Consider the following 18,430-nt stretch of genomic DNA (forward strand, 5'->3'; position numbering starts at 1 on the left):
GCCTGTAGTTACACTGACAGTGCGGTTACGCTGTAGAGCAGTGTCTGCTGTGCTTTACTCTTGTGTGATTTTTAAAAATTCTTTAAAAAGTCCTGACAATGAGGGAGATCGTGCATGTACAAGCCGGGCAGTGCGGCAATCAGATCGGTGCCAAGGTAAAAAAAGACGCCCAAGAAAACCTAGAGTTTTTTTTTGCAATTTATGGTTAATTTCCAACCGAAGTAGCGTTACGATGAACGGACTCGTGCTCTGGTCTAGGATGTGGGGGGCGGGGGGAAGAGAGAGTGTAATCTCGACCATTTTAGCAGCGAATACACAGCGATCGATAACTATCTTTCGTTTGAGCAAATGTATGCATTTTCGATTGAACTCCATGTGGGTTGGTGAGATGTAAATGCTGCGGGAATTTGATGAAAGTCAGTTCTGGTCAATGCTCTCACTGACGTGTCCACATGTCCTTAAAGAGGGATTAGGTAGGGAATCTTTTGATAATGAAATTAGCCCGTCTTGTCCTCTTGACACGCGAATTTAAGCGCGATTTCCACTTCTTGGTCCACACGGCTGATTTTGCTCGTGTTTTTTTAATATAGCGTAGGTTTTAATTAGCGCATAAATCCAATAGAAGGAGGGGGGGACTGCGTAAAGGATGTTTGAGATTGAGGGAGCTGCAAGGGAAAAACGCTTCCTTTAAGATTACGTTCTGGTTAGTCCGTGACCTTCTCATAATGCTGCATTGAACCTGCTGAGTGGGTAAGGCTCTGTAATGTGATTATACAATGTTACACGCCGTTTACCACAAGTAACGGATTGAACAGGTTGCTATCTGTGGGATTGTGTTACAAAGAGATCTCAATGTTACAAGGGGCTAATGCTCGTTTCTACTTTTTTTTTCCCCAAAAAAGTGCAATGTTTCACTGGCACTGGAATTCAGAGACTGGAGGGGGGGCGGGTGTGGTGGCGGAGAGAAATTAACCAGCGAGACAGGGATGTGGAGAGAAATTGGTCTTTTTCAGGGGATCTAGAGACTTGGGGGAATAAGTAAGGTCTCGTGGGGGAGGGGAACTGAGGTCACTTGTTGGGATCCAACAGTGTTGGTCTCTGTAGACTGGATTCCTGGTTTGTTTGGGGGGGGGGGGAAATCTGAGTATGTTAGTCTAACTGCCGTGAACCGAGCTCCTACTGGGCAGAGTGTCTTGGAGGGAAATTGTAGAGGCGCCAAAAACCGAGCTAGCCAATGGGCTGAGGGAGGTGAGGCGCCAAACGGCTCTCTCTCTCTCTCTCTCTCCTCTCTTTTTTGAATTCAAATTTTTTTGAGAAGTTCATTTCCCCGCCCACCCAGCCCCTTTCCAGCCTGAAGCGGATAGTGTCTCTGAACATTGTGAGCAATTACTGTGGGAATCAGGGAGATACAATGCTGCATTCCGAAAGTTAACGTGCAACCAACTAGGTTAAAATGAACCACAGGATTTCTCCAGGCCAGTTGCAAATCTGGGACCTGTCCCAGCTAATACAGTTGGCTGGGATTCTGCGTTTATTTACACTCCACGGAAAATAACTATAATTATGAATCAAAACTTTGCCTTCATAAAGAACTGCAGATGCTGTAAATCGGGAATAAGCACGGTCTGGAAGCATCTGTAAAGCAGAATCAGTTAATGTTTCGGGTCTGGTGACCCTTTTCTGAAGGAGACCTGCTGAGGTTCCAGCAGCTTCGGTATTTTTCTTCCTTGCCTTTCTTCAGCTAATTTTGAAGGCAGCGGAGTTCCTGTTCTGTTCTGGGACAAACTCAGCTCCGGATTTCCATCTCCTGCTACGCTGTAACACTGGCCTCATTTTGTCGCCAGCTCTGGGTCGTCCTGACCGTCCCTGCAAGTTACTGTTGCCTTCAATCTCAAATCTTTCCGCCCCGCTTCACCGGAGGGACGTGCTTTTAGGTCCTCGGAGACTGTTCGGCCCGTCGCCTCAATACTACCTCTTTGACACGAAGATCCGTTTAGTCCCCTTAACCTCATTTTTTTTGTCGAGTATCTAATCCATTTTCGTGTTGAGTAATGAACGACGGCAGTCCAGGCAAACCTTTCCAAGTGACACTTATTTTTAAAAGTCCACATTCGATTCTTTTTCCCATCTGTTCCCGCGAGGGGAAACTCGGGTTGTGATAGTGGCTGGGGAAAGGATTATGGTGCTATCTGTTCTATTGTAGTAAACAGACGTGGAGGACCTCGCGGTCTTCACCTTTCTCTGGATTGATCTGGCCATCTATTTCTTCTCTTTTTAACAGACTGCTGGGGCAGCCAGGACGCTGCAGGGAGTTGGCACTTGCAGGGCAGAGTGGGCAGACCCCCCCTCCCCCCTTCAGAATCCGTTGGCTGTAATGATCTTATTGTCCATCGTGAGCTGCAACATCTCTCCCACAGGCCCCACCCCCCGTCCCCAGCACCGTTTCAGTACTGAACAGAAGTAATTTTTATTAAAAAAGATGTTTGAGGCTACGGCCTCACTTGTAATCCTGTGACCTCTTCTGAGAGCACTGTTCAAATATAGCTCATCTGTGTCTTGCGGGCTTGTGAGCACATGCCAATGTTACAGGGCTCGGAGAAGTCCACTTGTGCTAGTATTGTTAAAGGATGTGCCCCCCGCAGGCAAGGGACTTGTGCGTCGCCAGAAAATAATGGGTCACGTAAAACACCTTGTTGCTTCCTATAAATCAACGACAAAAGTGAGAATTACATACTGAAGCGATACAGTATGTAACAATAGGACAAAACGGTTTGAGTCACACACACAATTCAGGTGATTAACCACTATTCACGGGGTTCATCAATAGGCGAGATCGGTGGCTACATCCTGGAGTAACACATGCAAATAACTTCCGTAGTCGCACCTTTTGTGAAGAGGTTAGCAAATTAAAATGTACAAATTTCCATTTGGAATAAACGTTTCCTGCCTGTTACACTCTCTGCATTAAACATGTATCCCATTGCCCTGAACTGTTCTAATTCCCATTTAACCTTTTTTCTGAATTGTTCCAACAGGTTCGCTCGTTGTCTGGTTTCATGTGTGGCATCTTTCATTTGTCTAATATAATCATTGCACTTCCCGCCCCAGCCCCAGCTCTTCGCTCAATTTGTACAAAAAAAATTAAAATTCCCCACATGTTTCTCTCTTGGTTTTGATTCCATCCCAGCCGTTGTGGGTTCGTTTGAGGGTTCTGCTGTGACTGGTCCCTTTCACCGTCGAGTAATTTAACAATTTTAAAACTAGTGAAATGGTTTTCCGACCAGGATTCCCTGAAGCCTAAGAGTCCTGAACTCATCCCTAAACCATTCAGGGCATTTGAAAATTAAACCAAATTTTCCAAGTTGTCATGTTCATCAATTTAATGAAGTTGAGTGAAAGCTTTGCATTTATATTAATTCTTTCAATTGCACTTTGTTTTGTTTTTACTTTTGACTGTATTTTTTCCTGAGATTTTGATATTCTTGTGATTGGGTCCTGATGGGTGAAAGAGGAATCTCTACTACAATCTTTTTTCAGGAATGTATATATTAGAAATAATGAAGCCTGACAAGTTACTCTAGTTGTTGTTTGGTCTCGCATCTGTAATTTAGTGCTAAACTTGTGTATAATGCAACAAGAACACTGAGTTCTTGTACAGCCAGCACTGACATGATGGGCCAAACAGCGCCCTCTGTGCTGTAAATTTGAGATTCTATGGGCTGCAAGGCCGTATGGCTGTCCTTTGGATGTTGACTATTTGGGACATTGTGTGCGGAGGGAGTACTGAACCATAAATTGTTGCTTCTTGAGTCAGTTTTCCAGAATAGAGTGGCAAGCTTTGGGTAAAACATCTGAAACAGCCATTGCAACAGGGCCACGGTGAGGCTGGCTACTTGGGTTTGGGATATATGGGAATGGTGATGGTTGAGTTGGCCAGTAGTCACTTGTAACCCCTCAGTGCTGTCCTTTCATTGTCTTGGACTGGTTGTGACCCCTGTGGTTCAAGCAGATGGTGGTTGGGAGTGTGCCATCCCTCCCTCTAAGAAATGTCTTTCCAATCGGAGGTGGTGGTAAGCCTGGAAACAGGATCAGTAGCTGGTTTGCTCATTGAAAGGCTGCCCTCTAATTTGAGAAAATTGAGATCAGCATGTCTCTCATACCCTTACACTCCTCCATCCTGAATTCCTACTGATGCAGAAATGATCTTGCTGTAATTAAAGATAAATCTTTGCAGTATTAATTAAAAATGTTTAAGGGATCATTCTTGTGGCTTTTCAGTAGGGCTACCAGATTGCTGTATTGTGATGTTTGGACCACTTTCAATCCTTTTTAAAGAACAGAGCATTGATTTAGAGGATCTCTCCCTGATCTGAGCACTTCCGCCTGCCACTTCCTCCACTATCCTGACTGTATCTTTGTTCAGTGAAGCAGAGAGCTTTTTGCTCAGTCATCACGTTTTCTAGTATTGAATAGATAATCCCACCCAACACAGGACTTGGCTTTAAGAGTGGGACAGGCCTCTGCCTTGTGCCTGTTATCTGCCAAGTTGGCACATCTCAATCCTGGGATGGCAGGATACAATGCACATGAGCTGACATGGGTGGCAAGCCATCTGTGGTTCATGTAGCTGATTGCTATCCAGTCAGTTTTTGTTTCAGCAGTATGGCCAGAGGCCCTTTGGCCCATGTCTATGCTAGTCATATCACAATCTATTCATACCCCAGTCCAGAACTTTAGCTGGAAAGGGATGTGAGAAATGAGGGAAATATCCACCTTCAGGGTGAATGAGGGCCAAGCTTTAGGGAGTGAGGGGTCAAGTGAGATCTTGGGCTCATAAGCCTTGTGTAGAAGATAAAATATGGTCTGCCGTGTCCTGAGATATTGCACATGGATGTTCTTTGGTAAACTCTACAATTTGGACATGGTGTTTGAGACTGGGAGTTAACATTTATTTGTTAAACCCCTTAAATAACTAAATAGCAAAATAATGTGCGATGGGAGGACTGGGGCTTGGCAGCAGGCTTGTGGCAGTGTCCATCTCCAGACCCCTGCCAAATTTCTGTAGTGTCCTGCCTGTGCCCATCCCACTGCCTGCAAGGCTCCTGTGCTAAAGTTCAGCTGCAAGGTCAGGAGGTGCCTTGCTTGAGGGATTCTGCACAAGGAAGCAAACAAGAACAAAATCGGATTTTACAAATTCAGCAATGTTGCAATTGGCAAAAAAGAATGGCAACCAGTAACGTTGTCTGTCTGTTTTCCGAGCTGATGTCATAGCTTTGAAATCCTCACCTTGTGCAGTTTAATTGAGATTATATGTCCCCTCTGAGGATAAGAGACAGCCATTTTAAAAAAAACCTTTTTCCTTTAGAATGTGATACATCTATGATTTTTGATCAGGATTTCGCCCTGCTGTTTCCTTGTGCAGGAATGCAGTACCCAGCTGAATGGATGAGGATTTTTCCCTCTTTTGTCTCTGTTCTTTTGTCCTTCAGCCTCCTGTCTGATGGGGGAGTGAGTGAGTGGCTGGCTAGGGTGGGGCATCTTGTCTGGAGCTTGCTGCAAATGCATCCTCCTGTCTTCCCCTGAATCCACTGCAAGTGCTAATGCTGCCTCAATGTGCTGCTGAATTTTCAAGCCGTTTTCCTTGATCTGCTGCCAATGTGGCTATTTTAGTTGAATGGCTGCAGCAGGCCACAAGGGTCACTGCTCACACACTGCGTAAGGCTGTCTGTCTAGACAGTAGGATTGCTTTGGAGGGGGGTGGTGGCAAATGAGCTAATCCCTGATTCTGGGAGCAATGTGTTTTCAAACAAGGGAAGGAAATAAACTTTATATATAATATTTCTTTTGGCTCTTGCTCTATCTTCCAGATTTAGTTTCCCCTCATTCTTCACATTGCTGCTTGTGTTTCCCCACAAAATAAGTCCAATTTAGCCCCCCTCAAATCTGCACGTTCACTGTGATTTCCCCCACCTTGGCCGTGCAATCTTTAACATCTGTCTGGCTTTCTAAGCTGTACATCTGGAATCTTCTATCTGCTCCCAGATTCTCCTTTCCAAGGACTGTGTTCACACTTTCCTTTTCGCCCGTGTTGGAAAATGTGCTCTGTTAATGCTCCATTACCAGTTAATGCTTCCCCCACCCAGTTATTTTAAATGGGGTTGGTTTGTGGGAGGTGGTGGGCCCTGATTTTGAAAGGAATGTTATTGGAATTCTGGTTGGCTGAGACACAGAGCGATTGTACAAATTACTGAGACTGGCTGAATGCGGGTAAAGAGAAAGGTGTTGCTTTGTGTGCCTGACACTGCAGATCCGTACAGCCATTGTTTTGTGGTGTTCGCAAATAATGTAATGGTCTATTAATAAATCTGCATCGGACTCTGTGTATCAGTATGGCACTGACTGGTTATTTCAATGCAGTGCAATTTCTTTGTCTATTTCCCAGGCTCAATCTCTTTCTGGTCCACTGAATGCCAGTGTTCAGACCTGGCATAGTGCACGGTCTAGCTGGTGCTTGTTTGGAATGATGCCCGTTACTCTGCTGTGACTAGGGAATTATCTGCTCCCTCACTGACTGCAAAAATCCTGTTTTTAGGAAAAAAAACCCCAGGATATGGCAATAAGTGTGTGTGCTCCTTCTCCTAGTCCATTGTGCTGCCCCCTTTGTTTCTGAGATTTGTGTGATGTGGCAAGCCTGTGAGAATTGGTGCCAATTTTTAACCCTGTTCATAGTCTATTGCTGGGGCCTGTGGTGATCTGTTATTCACTAAATAAGGCCATTCACTTAATGGGAAATCTGCCCACGGTTTCTGTCTTTAAAAGTTTTTGGGTTGGAGAAAAGGGACAATGTGTTCATGAATTTGTCATCAGTAAGTTTGGTTTTTTGTTTTAATCAGTTCAGGAGAAGCTGCTAAACCCAGAAATGACAGGGATACCTACATTTGAGGGTGTATGGGGAGCTGGAGGATCAGAGGGTGTGACAGAAAGGACGGGATTGGGGGGGTGGGGGGTGGAGGGGAGAGAGTTGGAAGAAAGGCTCTGCACAGAAGCTCATCCAGTTCATGAGCAAACTCATTCTGTGCTGCAGTACAGATGAGGGGTCCACTCTGGCATTTGTGAAAGAATTCCTCATATCTCCCTATTCTCCCAGTATCTCTACATTCTCCTGCTCCTGATTCTCATTCTGGTACTCTGATTGAAGCTTGCGCCCACTTGGCTAGCATTTTTCAGATCTCTGAGCAACTTTGCTGTGCAGAGCCCACAGTCCCTGCCCTGAAACACAAACTGCAGAAATGTATCCCATTAGGTCATGGATCTGAAATGTTCCCAATTTCTCTTTCCACTCGCCCTGCCACAGCTGCTTGAGTGTTTTTGGCTCTTGGTTTTTTTGGCTTTTGTTGCAAAATTCTTGGCAAGGCTCATAAGCAGCAGTCTCTGTCTTGAAGCGACTCTAAACCTGACCTCACAGACACATGTTCCTCACACATTCCATGTGGAATAGATTTGTGAATCCTTACCTTAAATCTAGCTTTCTGGGGCTAAAAAGCTCCAGTTTGGAGGGGAGTCTTGGTGTTTTTAATTAGAAACTGGCACATCTCATGAATGTTATGAGAATTTTAAAAAATGTCTCGGTTGTTACTGAGCTCAGAATCTAGGCTCTCTATCAAATTCAGGGACTTTTCCTGCTGCTACAGTTGAACATCTTTTAATTTATTTTAAAGCTGCCAAGGAAAGTGTATATTATTGATCTTAATCTGTCATGCTGTATGAAATAACTGCAGTTTCCCCCCCACATGTCCTGGAGTGTTTTATCCCAAAACTTGTCTGTGGCATTACTTTGAGTTTGTGCTGTGGAATTTCTTATTTTGACAATCAGAATAGCTAAACTTGAGGGGCTGTCAAAAACTAGGGTCCACCCTAATGAATCTAATGTGAAATTGACATGGGATTACCCAGAGAGGGGCAGAATGTGGTGCTCACTATAAGAGTGTTTGCGTTGAGTAGCTTGGATCTTTCAAAGGGGCTGGTGAAATGAGTAGGTGAGAATGTCAGGTTTCCAGCTACAAACTCTACCAGAGATTCAACCACAAGGAATGTTATAAACACAGGCACAGATTATTCAGGCCAAGTGGCGTGCTTTTGTGTTAGACCTTTTGCAAGTGGGCACTGTTGGCTGTTTTGCTGCAGTGGCAGTAGATGGGAGGAGAAAAGCCTTGACAAAGTGCCCTTTCATTTTGTAATTGCTGGAACGTATGAGAAGCCCAGTGTAACAGCAGAGTCTACCTTGAGAGCATGATTGATTGGCAGTTGGAGTCCAGTTACTAGAGATGTTGCAGTTGAGAATGCACCTGTTAACTGATTGACGGCTAACACCCAGGCTTTATTTAAGTAGAAACTGGGCAGGTTGACTGGCATAGCCTCAATGAATAAATATACACTCATCTATCTTTGTGCATAGAAAAGAATGATGTATGTAGACTGTGCTCAGTGTCCTGCCCCAAACTGCTCTAATTCCAGTTTCTGCTCTCCTCCACAGTTCTGGGAAGTCATCAGTGATGAACATGGCATCGACCCGACTGGTACCTACCATGGAGACAGTGACCTTCAGCTGGATCGCATTAACGTCTACTACAATGAGGCATCAGGTACTGCCCTGTAGTCTGGTGTAGGGTGGAAAGAAGCAGGTGTGGGAACTGGTACTACCTCCTTCCATTCTCCCCCTACCCTCCAGATCTCCTCCTCTCTCTGGAGGTTGCTTGTTGGAACCATGTGGGGCAGATTTGGGTGGCTAGTGGCATGTTTTGTATGCAGTGGGCAGAGGAGGAAACTGGGAGCATGCTCCCAATCAGCCAGAAGCTGTTGCCCTGTCTGGCAGTGAGGCATCCCTGTTGGTGTGTGATTGTAAATGGGAGGGTGGAACAGAGTGTCTCTACACTGGGGAATAGATTCACTCTCTCGTCATGCCCTGTGTGAAATTGGATGTTGGTGTGGAGGTGGCCCAGCTCAGCTATTAGCTGTTTAACATGTCCATCGCTAAACTGAGATCAGTGGCCTGTCTTTCTGCTGTTATTGTAATGGGAAGGTGTGCTGCATCCATCTCCGTTATTCCCTCTGTTCATCCACCAAGTGGGAAGGGGACATGTTGCAGTTGAAGGATCTTTCCAAGCAAGCTTGTTTTTCTCTCTCTCTCTCTCTTCCCAGGAGGTAAATATGTTCCCCGTGCCATCCTGGTGGACCTAGAGCCTGGCACCATGGACTCTGTTCGCTCTGGACCATTTGGGCAGATCTTCCGACCGGATAACTTTGTGTTCGGTAAGTGCAGGCTGCTTTTGAGGTCTACCTGATTGAGTTGTGCATTTTGGAGTGGAGGAGGGTTGAAATTCCCTCATCTTTCTATTCTGGGAATCTCCACAACTGAGATCCTGTACCCTCCATCTTGCTGAGGCTGGATCACCCTCTGTGATCCACTCCAGAACCTGCACAGCAAGACTCCAATTCCCCAACCGAGCGTGGCAGAAATGGGGTGTCTGTCAAAATGAGGGAGCTGGGCATCCAGTGAGGAGCAGTCTAGCCCTGGGAAAAATCTATTCCTTTGCCAACTTGAGTAGGTCATTGGGTAATCCTCATGTTGAAAACAACTAGGGGGCTAATTGAAGGTTTGGGGCAGTGTTTTCTGGATTTTTGGTAAATGGAGCATCAATGTGATACCAGCATTTATCCTGAAACTGTAGTTTTGATCAAAGTAATAGAGTATCTGTAGACTAGCAGGGCACGTGTATGTTCTGGTCTTTGTTCACCTCCTCTCCCATCCTCTCCAACGCTTGCCATTTGTGTTTTCCAGGCCAGAGTGGTGCAGGCAACAACTGGGCGAAGGGACACTACACAGAGGGGGCAGAGCTGGTGGACTCAGTGCTGGACGTGGTGAGGAAGGAGGCAGAGAGCTGTGACTGCCTGCAGGGATTCCAGCTGACCCACTCGCTTGGCGGTGGCACTGGTTCAGGCATGGGCACGCTGCTGATCAGCAAGATCCGCGAGGAGTACCCGGACCGCATCATGAACACCTTCAGCGTGGTGCCCTCCCCGAAGGTGTCAGACACGGTGGTCGAGCCGTACAACGCCACGCTTTCGGTGCATCAGCTGGTGGAGAACACCGATGAGACCTACTGCATTGACAACGAGGCCCTGTACGACATCTGCTTCCGCACCCTCAAGCTGACCACCCCAACCTATGGGGACCTCAACCATCTGGTCTCGGCCACCATGAGCGGGGTGACCACCTGCCTGCGCTTCCCTGGCCAGCTCAACGCCGACTTGCGCAAGCTGGCCGTCAACATGGTCCCCTTCCCGCGCCTCCACTTCTTCATGCCCGGCTTCGCCCCCCTCACCAGCCGTGGGAGCCAGCAGTACCGGGCCCTGACCGTTCCCGAGCTGACCCAGCAGGTTTTCGATGCCAAGAACATGATGGCAGCCTGTGACCCACGCCACGGCCGCTACCTGACGGTGGCGGCGGTCTTCAGAGGACGCATGTCCATGAAGGAGGTGGATGAGCAGATGCTGAATGTGCAGAACAAGAACAGCAGCTACTTCGTGGAATGGATCCCCAACAATGTCAAGACGGCAGTGTGTGACATCCCGCCGCGTGGCCTCAAGATGGCCGTCACCTTCATCGGCAACAGCACTGCCATCCAGGAGCTCTTCAAGCGCATCTCGGAGCAGTTCACCGCCATGTTCCGGCGCAAAGCCTTCCTGCACTGGTACACGGGCGAGGGCATGGACGAGATGGAGTTCACCGAGGCCGAGAGCAACATGAACGACCTGGTCTCTGAGTACCAGCAGTACCAGGATGCCACCGCAGAGGAGGAGGGAGAGTTTGAAGAGGAGATTGAGCAAGATGAGGCCTGAGGGCCAGTCGGTTGCTCCCGCCTTTTTTGCTGTGTACATAAAACATCCTTTTTAACAACAAAACAGCAGGAGAAAAAATAATTGTTTAAAACAGGCGGGGTCCGTGGGCCCTCGGGTTCCACAGGACTTGAGTTCAAAGGAAATTTTTTAACCCCTTCATCCCCATTTCCCCCTCCATTGTAATTCCAGCACCAGATGTATTGTCTCAGTTCCCCAGCTAAAGCACCATGGCCCCAGATGTGAAACACGCCCTGCACCCCAGTCCTATTTTGCATGCTTTAAATCGAAACGGGCCATGGTCGTCATGAGAGTGTGGTAGTGATACTTTTGTGGTTTTCTTTTAATTTCACTTTTTGTGTTGGGAGCAGTTAGTAGGCACACTTGACTGAAGGAGGGGAGGGTGAGGATGAGGGAGGTTGAAACAGGAAGGACCTGAGGAATGTTGGGATAGAGGGAAATTGAAAGGCTGAGATGTGAAATTTCATGGCGATTGTCTCAGTGTTGGGCCTACCAGTCTGGGTGAGTGGGTGGAGCTGAGTTGTGAAGATTTGAAGAGGGTCAGATGATGGGAATTAGCAGTGGCTGGGTTGAAATCTGGTTCAGGTGCTTTTGTGCTACGGCGGTTGCGCCTCTACCTCTGAGCCAGGAGGCCTGGATTCAAATCCTACCTGCTCCGTAGGTGTGTAATAACATCCCCTGAACTGGTGGATTAGAGAATTTGTGTATTTGAAACGTTGCTCCTGACTTTTGGTAGTGCTGTGCACCAGCAGTCACTGACATTCCACTATTTTAATGGAATCCAATTCCATGCCTTTTGTTCAGTTGGCCCAAAGATCCTGTTTGACCCCCAAAAGAGAGGGCCTTCACAACACACTTTCTTCCTTTTGAAAACATGGGGGTTGCTTGGAAATGGATCTGTGCTAGTGGAGAAACATTGATAGGGATCTCCCTTTTAAATATCAGGAGAGAAAGCTTCCCAAATACATGCTTTATTTGTAGGTGTAGCGTCATAGTCCAAAACCAGGTTTGGAGATCCGCCACCCCACTTCTTGATTGGTCAAATTGTTCTGACAGGACGCTGGTGGCTTCTGTTTCAGTTGGGTTTGAAGTTCGCTGGCCTGCTCTCTCGCACCTCGCTGTCCAGTGCGCAGAAGGCAGAGGATCTGCCTTGTGTGTACTGTTGGTCCGGTTTCAATGTTCACTGCATGCCTTTCACTCACTTTGGGCTTATCTAGTGGGGCCAGGGCTCCAAGAGTGAGCTTGTTGCCTGGGTTTGGGCTATGCTGTGGTTGGCCCTAGATCTATCAGCCAGCCAGGCAATGGCTGGTGTCAACTGATGCCCAGTGATGCTGAACTGCAAAACAAGAATGCACAATAATTTGGCACAAGAGTCTCAAAAACCACTTCAAAATCCTGCATCTTTGTTCATTACACATGAAGGAATTGTCTGAGCTGTACAGGAAGTAAAAACTACATTTCTCTCTTACCAACTTTCCTGTGAGATTGTTGAACCTGTGATGCTGTAAACTTTGTCTGTTTTTAGATGTGTCCTACTTTTCAACTGCTTGTTCAAACTGTCTGGTTGAGTTTGTATTGTCTGAATACAATCTTCCTTCTCTACCTGTCTATGTGCCCTGTTTGGGGATTTTTCCCACAAATAAACCCTTTTGTTTTGGTCTCTAATTGTCAGAATAGCTGAGCCAGCAGTGTGGCTGGAGGATGAGTTAATTCCACACTGCCAGCTGTGGAATTTTTTTTTGAGGGGAAGCAGAATTTGCTGTAAAGTTACACTGTGCTCAACTTGTCACTAGTTGCTAACAGGAAGGGTGTTCCTGATGGCCAAGGGGGTGGTGTGAGACAGTGTTCTTTTACCTGTTGAGCCTTTAATGAACCTTTTTGAAGGATTGTGACCTAGATGTTCTTTGTTTTCCATGTTGCTGCTTACTGAGTTCTCACCTGGTCTTTCAATTTTTCCTTTTGTTTGCATTTTGCTGCTGTCAATGTCCTGTTACTGTTTTTATAAATCGCACCCTTCTCTTCCTTTTTTTTTTTGTTTTTTTCATATTGAAAAGTATAAAGCCGGCCTGTTTCTTAACTGACAAATAAAACCAGTTTTCTTTGCGATATATTGCTGTCTGTTTTTTTGGTTGCCTCCATTTCTGCAGGGTGAAGCCTAATGCACAAATCCAGATGCCGCGAAACTAGCCTGTAACTGTGTAGCAGATGGGAGAACTTTACTGCAGCTTTCAACCCTGCTGAGACCCCAGTTATAAACTGCAGAAAGTGAAACTAAACCCCCTAGTTCTGTGGGAGCTTGACCTCACCTGTTCAAGCTGCTTCTAGTGTTCCAATTCTTTAACAAAAAAAGGCCTCAAGAGGTATTTACTTGAATGGCTCTGAAACTGCTCAATGTCTGCCTTAAAACCTCTTAAAATAAACCCAGGACAAAATGCCTTAAAACCACAGCATTGTTACATATGTGGTCTTCCCCCATCTCAGTGCTGTCCCTGCCTGCTGGTTCATGGGGAAACATGCCCCTGTCTAGTTTGTCCAGCCCTATTCAGGATTTTTATACACTTTCAATCTCCTTACCACTGTTCAGGCTGATAAGAAGGGTGAGTACAGGTCTGATGAAGGGTCCAGGCCCAAAACATCAGCCTTCCTGCTCCTCTGCTGCTTGGCCTGCTGTGTTTATCCAGTTCTACATCTTGTTATCTCAGATTCTCCAGCATCTGCAGTTCCTACTATGCCTGATATACTGATCGTTTAATCAACAACATTTGTGTATCCTGTCTTTTTTAATATCTCACAGTAATCACTATTATTATGCAACAATTCTCATATGAGACTTCTACCTTTAAAGATTATGGCCAAAATAGGTGATGTCTGTGACCTTTTGAGTTCAAAACAATTATCACACAAATTTATTTTAAACAGAAATGACAAATCTCAATGCAGTGTTTTAAAGTAAGTTTTGTCAGGTGGACCTGGTGGGAGAGCAGTTTGGGATCTGGGAACGAGTGGCCCCTGATATTTTCACAGGCTCTGACCCAATATTGCATAGCACAGGGAGCCTTGCTGACACACACACTAAACCATACCTCCTTAAGGACAACAGTCTTTTCCCATTGGACCAGCAAATGATATTCCTCAAGCAATCCAGGTCAACAGGCCCCACAGATCCTGCCCTAAAGGAGGATCATGGCTGCAGTCTACAAGATATTGGAGCAAAATTTGGCCCATCAGTCTGCTCCACCATTCAATTGTGGCTCAATGTTTCGCAGCCTCATTTCCCTGCCTTTGCCCTGTAGCACTCGATTGCCTTCCTGATCAAGAACTTCTGATCTCTGTCAGAAACATGCTCAGTGTCTTGGCCTCTGCAGCAATGAGCCCTACAGATTCACCACCCTCTGGCTGAAGAAATCACTCCTCATCGCAGTTCTAAAGGGTTGTCCCTTCACTCTGAGGCCATGCCCTTAAGTCCTTGTCTCTTATTGATGGAAACATCTCCATGTCCACTTTATCCAAGCTTCCCAGTATTCTGTAAGTTTCAGGCAGATTCCCCCCTCATCCTTCTACATTCCATTGAATACAGGCCACTCTTCAATCCTACCACAGGGTGATCAACTAAGTAGACAGTGCTCTATAACATGGTGGTCTGCGGCAAGGATCATTTGCATGACAGATGTCCACTGGACCCTGAACTCTGTGCCACAAGGAGCCACTAAGATAAAGATGGGACTAATGGGATTGGTTTGAAGTGAGCTAGCGTGGGGTCATTAGGCCATATTGTCTCTTTCTGTGATAGGGGAGAGGGAACTGGAATAAATAGGGAGAGAGGGGGAGGCGGACCGAAGATGGACAGAAAACAAGATAGGTGGAGAGGAGAGTATAGGTGAGGAGGGTGGGAGGGGATAGGTCAGTCTAGGGAAGACAGACAGGTCGAGGCGGGATGAGGTGGTAGGTAGGAAATGGAGGTGCGGCTTGAGGTGGGCCACCTCCCTCTCTCCCTATTTATTCCATTTCCCTCTCCCCATCCCCCTCTCTGATGAAGGGTCTAGGCCGGAAACGTCAGCTTTTGCGCTCCTGAGATGCTGCTTGGCCTGCTGTGTTCATCCAGCTCCACACTTTGTCTCTTTCTGTGTTTTGTTTCAGGAAATGTTAAAGACATGAATGAGAAAGAAACGGGTAAAGGTATGTTGATTGAAGGAGATGCAGAGAATTGGGAGGGTGTTTGTGTGGAGTGTAAGGGCCAGTGGGGCTGAATGGCCTGCTTAAATACTGGTACAACCTATCTATCTTCAGAAGCTAGAGGAAAAGTGCATGCAGCTTAGTTAAACTGGTCAGTCCGTGGTCTGGGTGCCTCAGACTGATCTCATGTACAACGTCCAGGCTGCCCTAGCTCCATGTTGCCTGACCTGACTCTGCCTTGGCTGGGTCTTCTGAAGGAAGTTACTGAAACCTTTCCAATCTGTGCCACGTTCCTTCGTGGCCTTTTAGTATTCACTTGCCTTTCCCCGGATGGTTTTTCTCATTACTCCCAGGCTAACATGCCAGCTATTACTTCCTGCTGCACTTCCACATGAAGACACCATTGATCCTGGTCCTCTATGTGGAGCTAACTTTATGGTGGAGGATGGACAAACTGTTGTTTAGCATTCCCTCTTCATTTCAATCTGTTCCATCCAGCTGGCTGGAAGGAATGTCTCTGCAGCGTTGCCTTAGCAACCTCTCGGCATTGAAATGTTTTGTTTGCACTCCTGCTTTCAGTTAATGCACGATGTGTTAGGCATTGCTCCTGAGTTTGCTGATTGAATTATTGTCCCCTTCAAACTTGCACATTCTGCCTCATTTAATGTTGCCAATGAGGACTGGCCTTTATAAACATGCCACAGTACAATGGTACACTCCTGTCACTGTTGCCCCCAGACTCAGAGCAGACAGTCACAAGATAAGATATAAGGGCACATGCAAATAAATATGCTGAAAAAACAATTACAGAATATTATTTAAAAGGTGATACACTGTGACTGTTCCAAAGAAGAGTCATATTGAGCTCAAAACATTGGAGTACTGTATTCAGTTCTGGTTGCCCAGTTTTAGGAACATGTTATTAAAGGGGAGATTGTTCAGAAGAGATTTACCAGGATGTTGCTGGATATGGAAGGTTTGAATTATAAACAAAGTCTGGGACTTCTTTTACTGGAATGTGGGAGGCTGAGAGGCAATCTTACAGCAGTTTATAAAATCATGGGTATAGATAGGGTTAATGGTAGGTGTCTTTTCTCTGGGAGGGGGCATTTCAAGACTAGAGGGCACATTTTTATGGTGAGAGGAGAGAGATTTTAAAAAGACTGAAGAGGCAAATGCATCTTTACGCAGAGGTGATTAAGTGTGTGGAATGATCTTCCAGAGGAAGTGGTGGGTACAGGTACAGTTACAACTTTTCAAATAGGTTTGGGTAGGTACAGGGATAGGAAAGGTTTGGAGGGATGCAGGCAGGTAGGAATAGGTTAGTTTGGAAATATGTTCGGCACGGACAGGTTGGACCAAAGGGTCTGTTTTTGTGCTGTGTGACTATGACACTGCCAGCTCTGCTGAGTTTCTCCGGTCCTTTCTGACATTATTGCACATCTTCAAATTGGAGTTGGGGCCACAATTATTCACAACGATTTGGATGAGGGTAGTGAATGTCCTATTGCCAAGCTTGGTAATGATTGGTTAGAAGGCAAGCAGGTAGGATGACACAAGGAGCTTGAACAGGGATGTCGGCAGGTTGGATGTGAGGACAAAAGTTTGGCAGATGGACAATAATATACAAAAGTCTGAGGTTTTGCAACTTGATGGGAAGAACAGAGGAGCTGAATAGTGTTTAGAAGGAGAACATAGAACTGTACAGCACAGTTCAGGCCCTTTGGCCCAAAATGTGCCTAAGTATTACCCCTAAACCTAAGTGCTATCTAACCTCCACCCCTACCTTATACCTACATCCATACCTTATATCCAGATGCCTATCTAATAGCCGCTTAAATGCCCCTAATGAGGCCAACTCCACTACCCTCTCCGGCAATGCATTCCACTCCCCGACCAATCTGAGTAAAGAGCTTACATCAGACATCTCCCCTATAAATAAAAAGACTGCAGAAAGCTGCAGCACTGTGGCATTTGGGAGTTCTTGTGCATAAATAGTAAAGAAGCTAGCATCCAAGTTGTGCACGTAATAGGGAGGGCAAACGAAATGCTGACCTTTATCTTAAGAGCATGGAGTGTAACAATAGAGAAGTTTGCCAAAGCTATACAAATCACGAGTTAAACTGCAGCTGGAATACCATAAACAGTTTCAGGCCCTTTATCTAGGAAAAAAACTTACTGGCATTAGAAGCAGTGCCGAGGAGGTTGATCCTGTGTATGGAGGGACCTTGTGAAGAGAGGTTAACTTGGTCGGGCCTGTACTCACTGATGTATAGAATGAGAGGTGAGTTTAGTAAAGCATATAAGATTCTTAAGGACATTAACACGATAGAACTTCACAAGCCTGAGAGAAGAAATTCCTCCTCACCTCAGTCTTGAATTGGTGCTCTTTTATTCTGTGGCTCTGCCCTCTGCTCCTTGACTCTACTATGAGAGGAATCATTCTGTCAGTATTTATCTTGTCAAGCCCCTCAAGTATCCCGTTTCAATGAGACCACCTCTCATTCTTTGAAACTCCTGTGAGTAGTGTTACAAGACTTGACAAAAGGACCCTTTTAAAACTCAGTGTACAACTAATAGAAACCATATGAGGAAGTGAAATGTAACTGTAGTGATGACAATGGTTTCATTCCCATTCGATGCATCTTGTAGTATGTACTGTCTGGCTCCTATTGCCAAGGTATGATTTCAAAGAAATATAGTGGATTTCTTCAGGTTTTGGTCCGATATTTATTCCTTTATCAACATTACAAAGGCAGATTATCTGGCCGTTATCCCATTGTTGTTAGCAGGGGCTAGCTGATCATGGTTTAGCTCCTGCTCCTCCTGCCTTATAACCATGCTACATAGATTGGTGGTATTTCTTGGCTGGGAGGTTGTATTGGGTCTTAATCGGTTAAACTCTTGGAACTCCCACCCTAGCAGCATGGCATCTCCCTACACTTCAAGGATTGTGGCGGCTCAACCAACACCCTCTCCAGGCAATTAGGGATGGGTGGGAATTTTAATGACTGGAATGTGCAGATGATACCAGAAACAATTGCTTTGGGAAGTTTTCTTTATGTTGGCTTATCTGAACATTGGAAGTGTTGGTGTGTGGTTCTTTTAACACTCCCCTCGTGTATGAAGTAATTGATAATGATAATCAATAGTTAAAACAGAAACATAGAATAGGACAATACAGGCTAGGTGAATTGGCCAGGGGAAATACAGGGATGGGTCTGGGTGGGATGTCCTTCTGTGGGAACTCAAGTGGCCTGTTTACAGTTTAGGGATTCTTTGAACTCTAATTATTGTGTGAGCTACCATTGCCATAACTTCCAATGCCCACATTTTTATA

The 18,430-nt window shown here is 45.9% G+C and overlaps 1 protein-coding gene across 1 annotated transcript; it reads left to right on the plus strand.

The window, feature by feature from the left end:
- LOC125467668 (tubulin beta-4B chain) lies at window positions 1-13,025 on the plus strand. Its single transcript, XM_048563815.2, has 4 exons — window positions 1-155; window positions 8,534-8,642; window positions 9,199-9,309; window positions 9,839-13,025. The coding sequence occupies exons 1-4, from the start codon at window positions 99-101 to the stop codon at window positions 10,897-10,899; spliced, it is 1,338 nt and encodes a 445-aa protein (XP_048419772.1). The 5' UTR covers window positions 1-98; the 3' UTR covers window positions 10,900-13,025.
- The last annotated feature ends 5,405 nt before the right edge of the window (window positions 13,026-18,430 follow it).

This window comes from Stegostoma tigrinum, chromosome 34, assembly GCF_030684315.1.
Source record: "Stegostoma tigrinum isolate sSteTig4 chromosome 34, sSteTig4.hap1, whole genome shotgun sequence".
Classification (NCBI taxonomy): domain Eukaryota; kingdom Metazoa; phylum Chordata; class Chondrichthyes; order Orectolobiformes; family Stegostomatidae; genus Stegostoma; species Stegostoma tigrinum.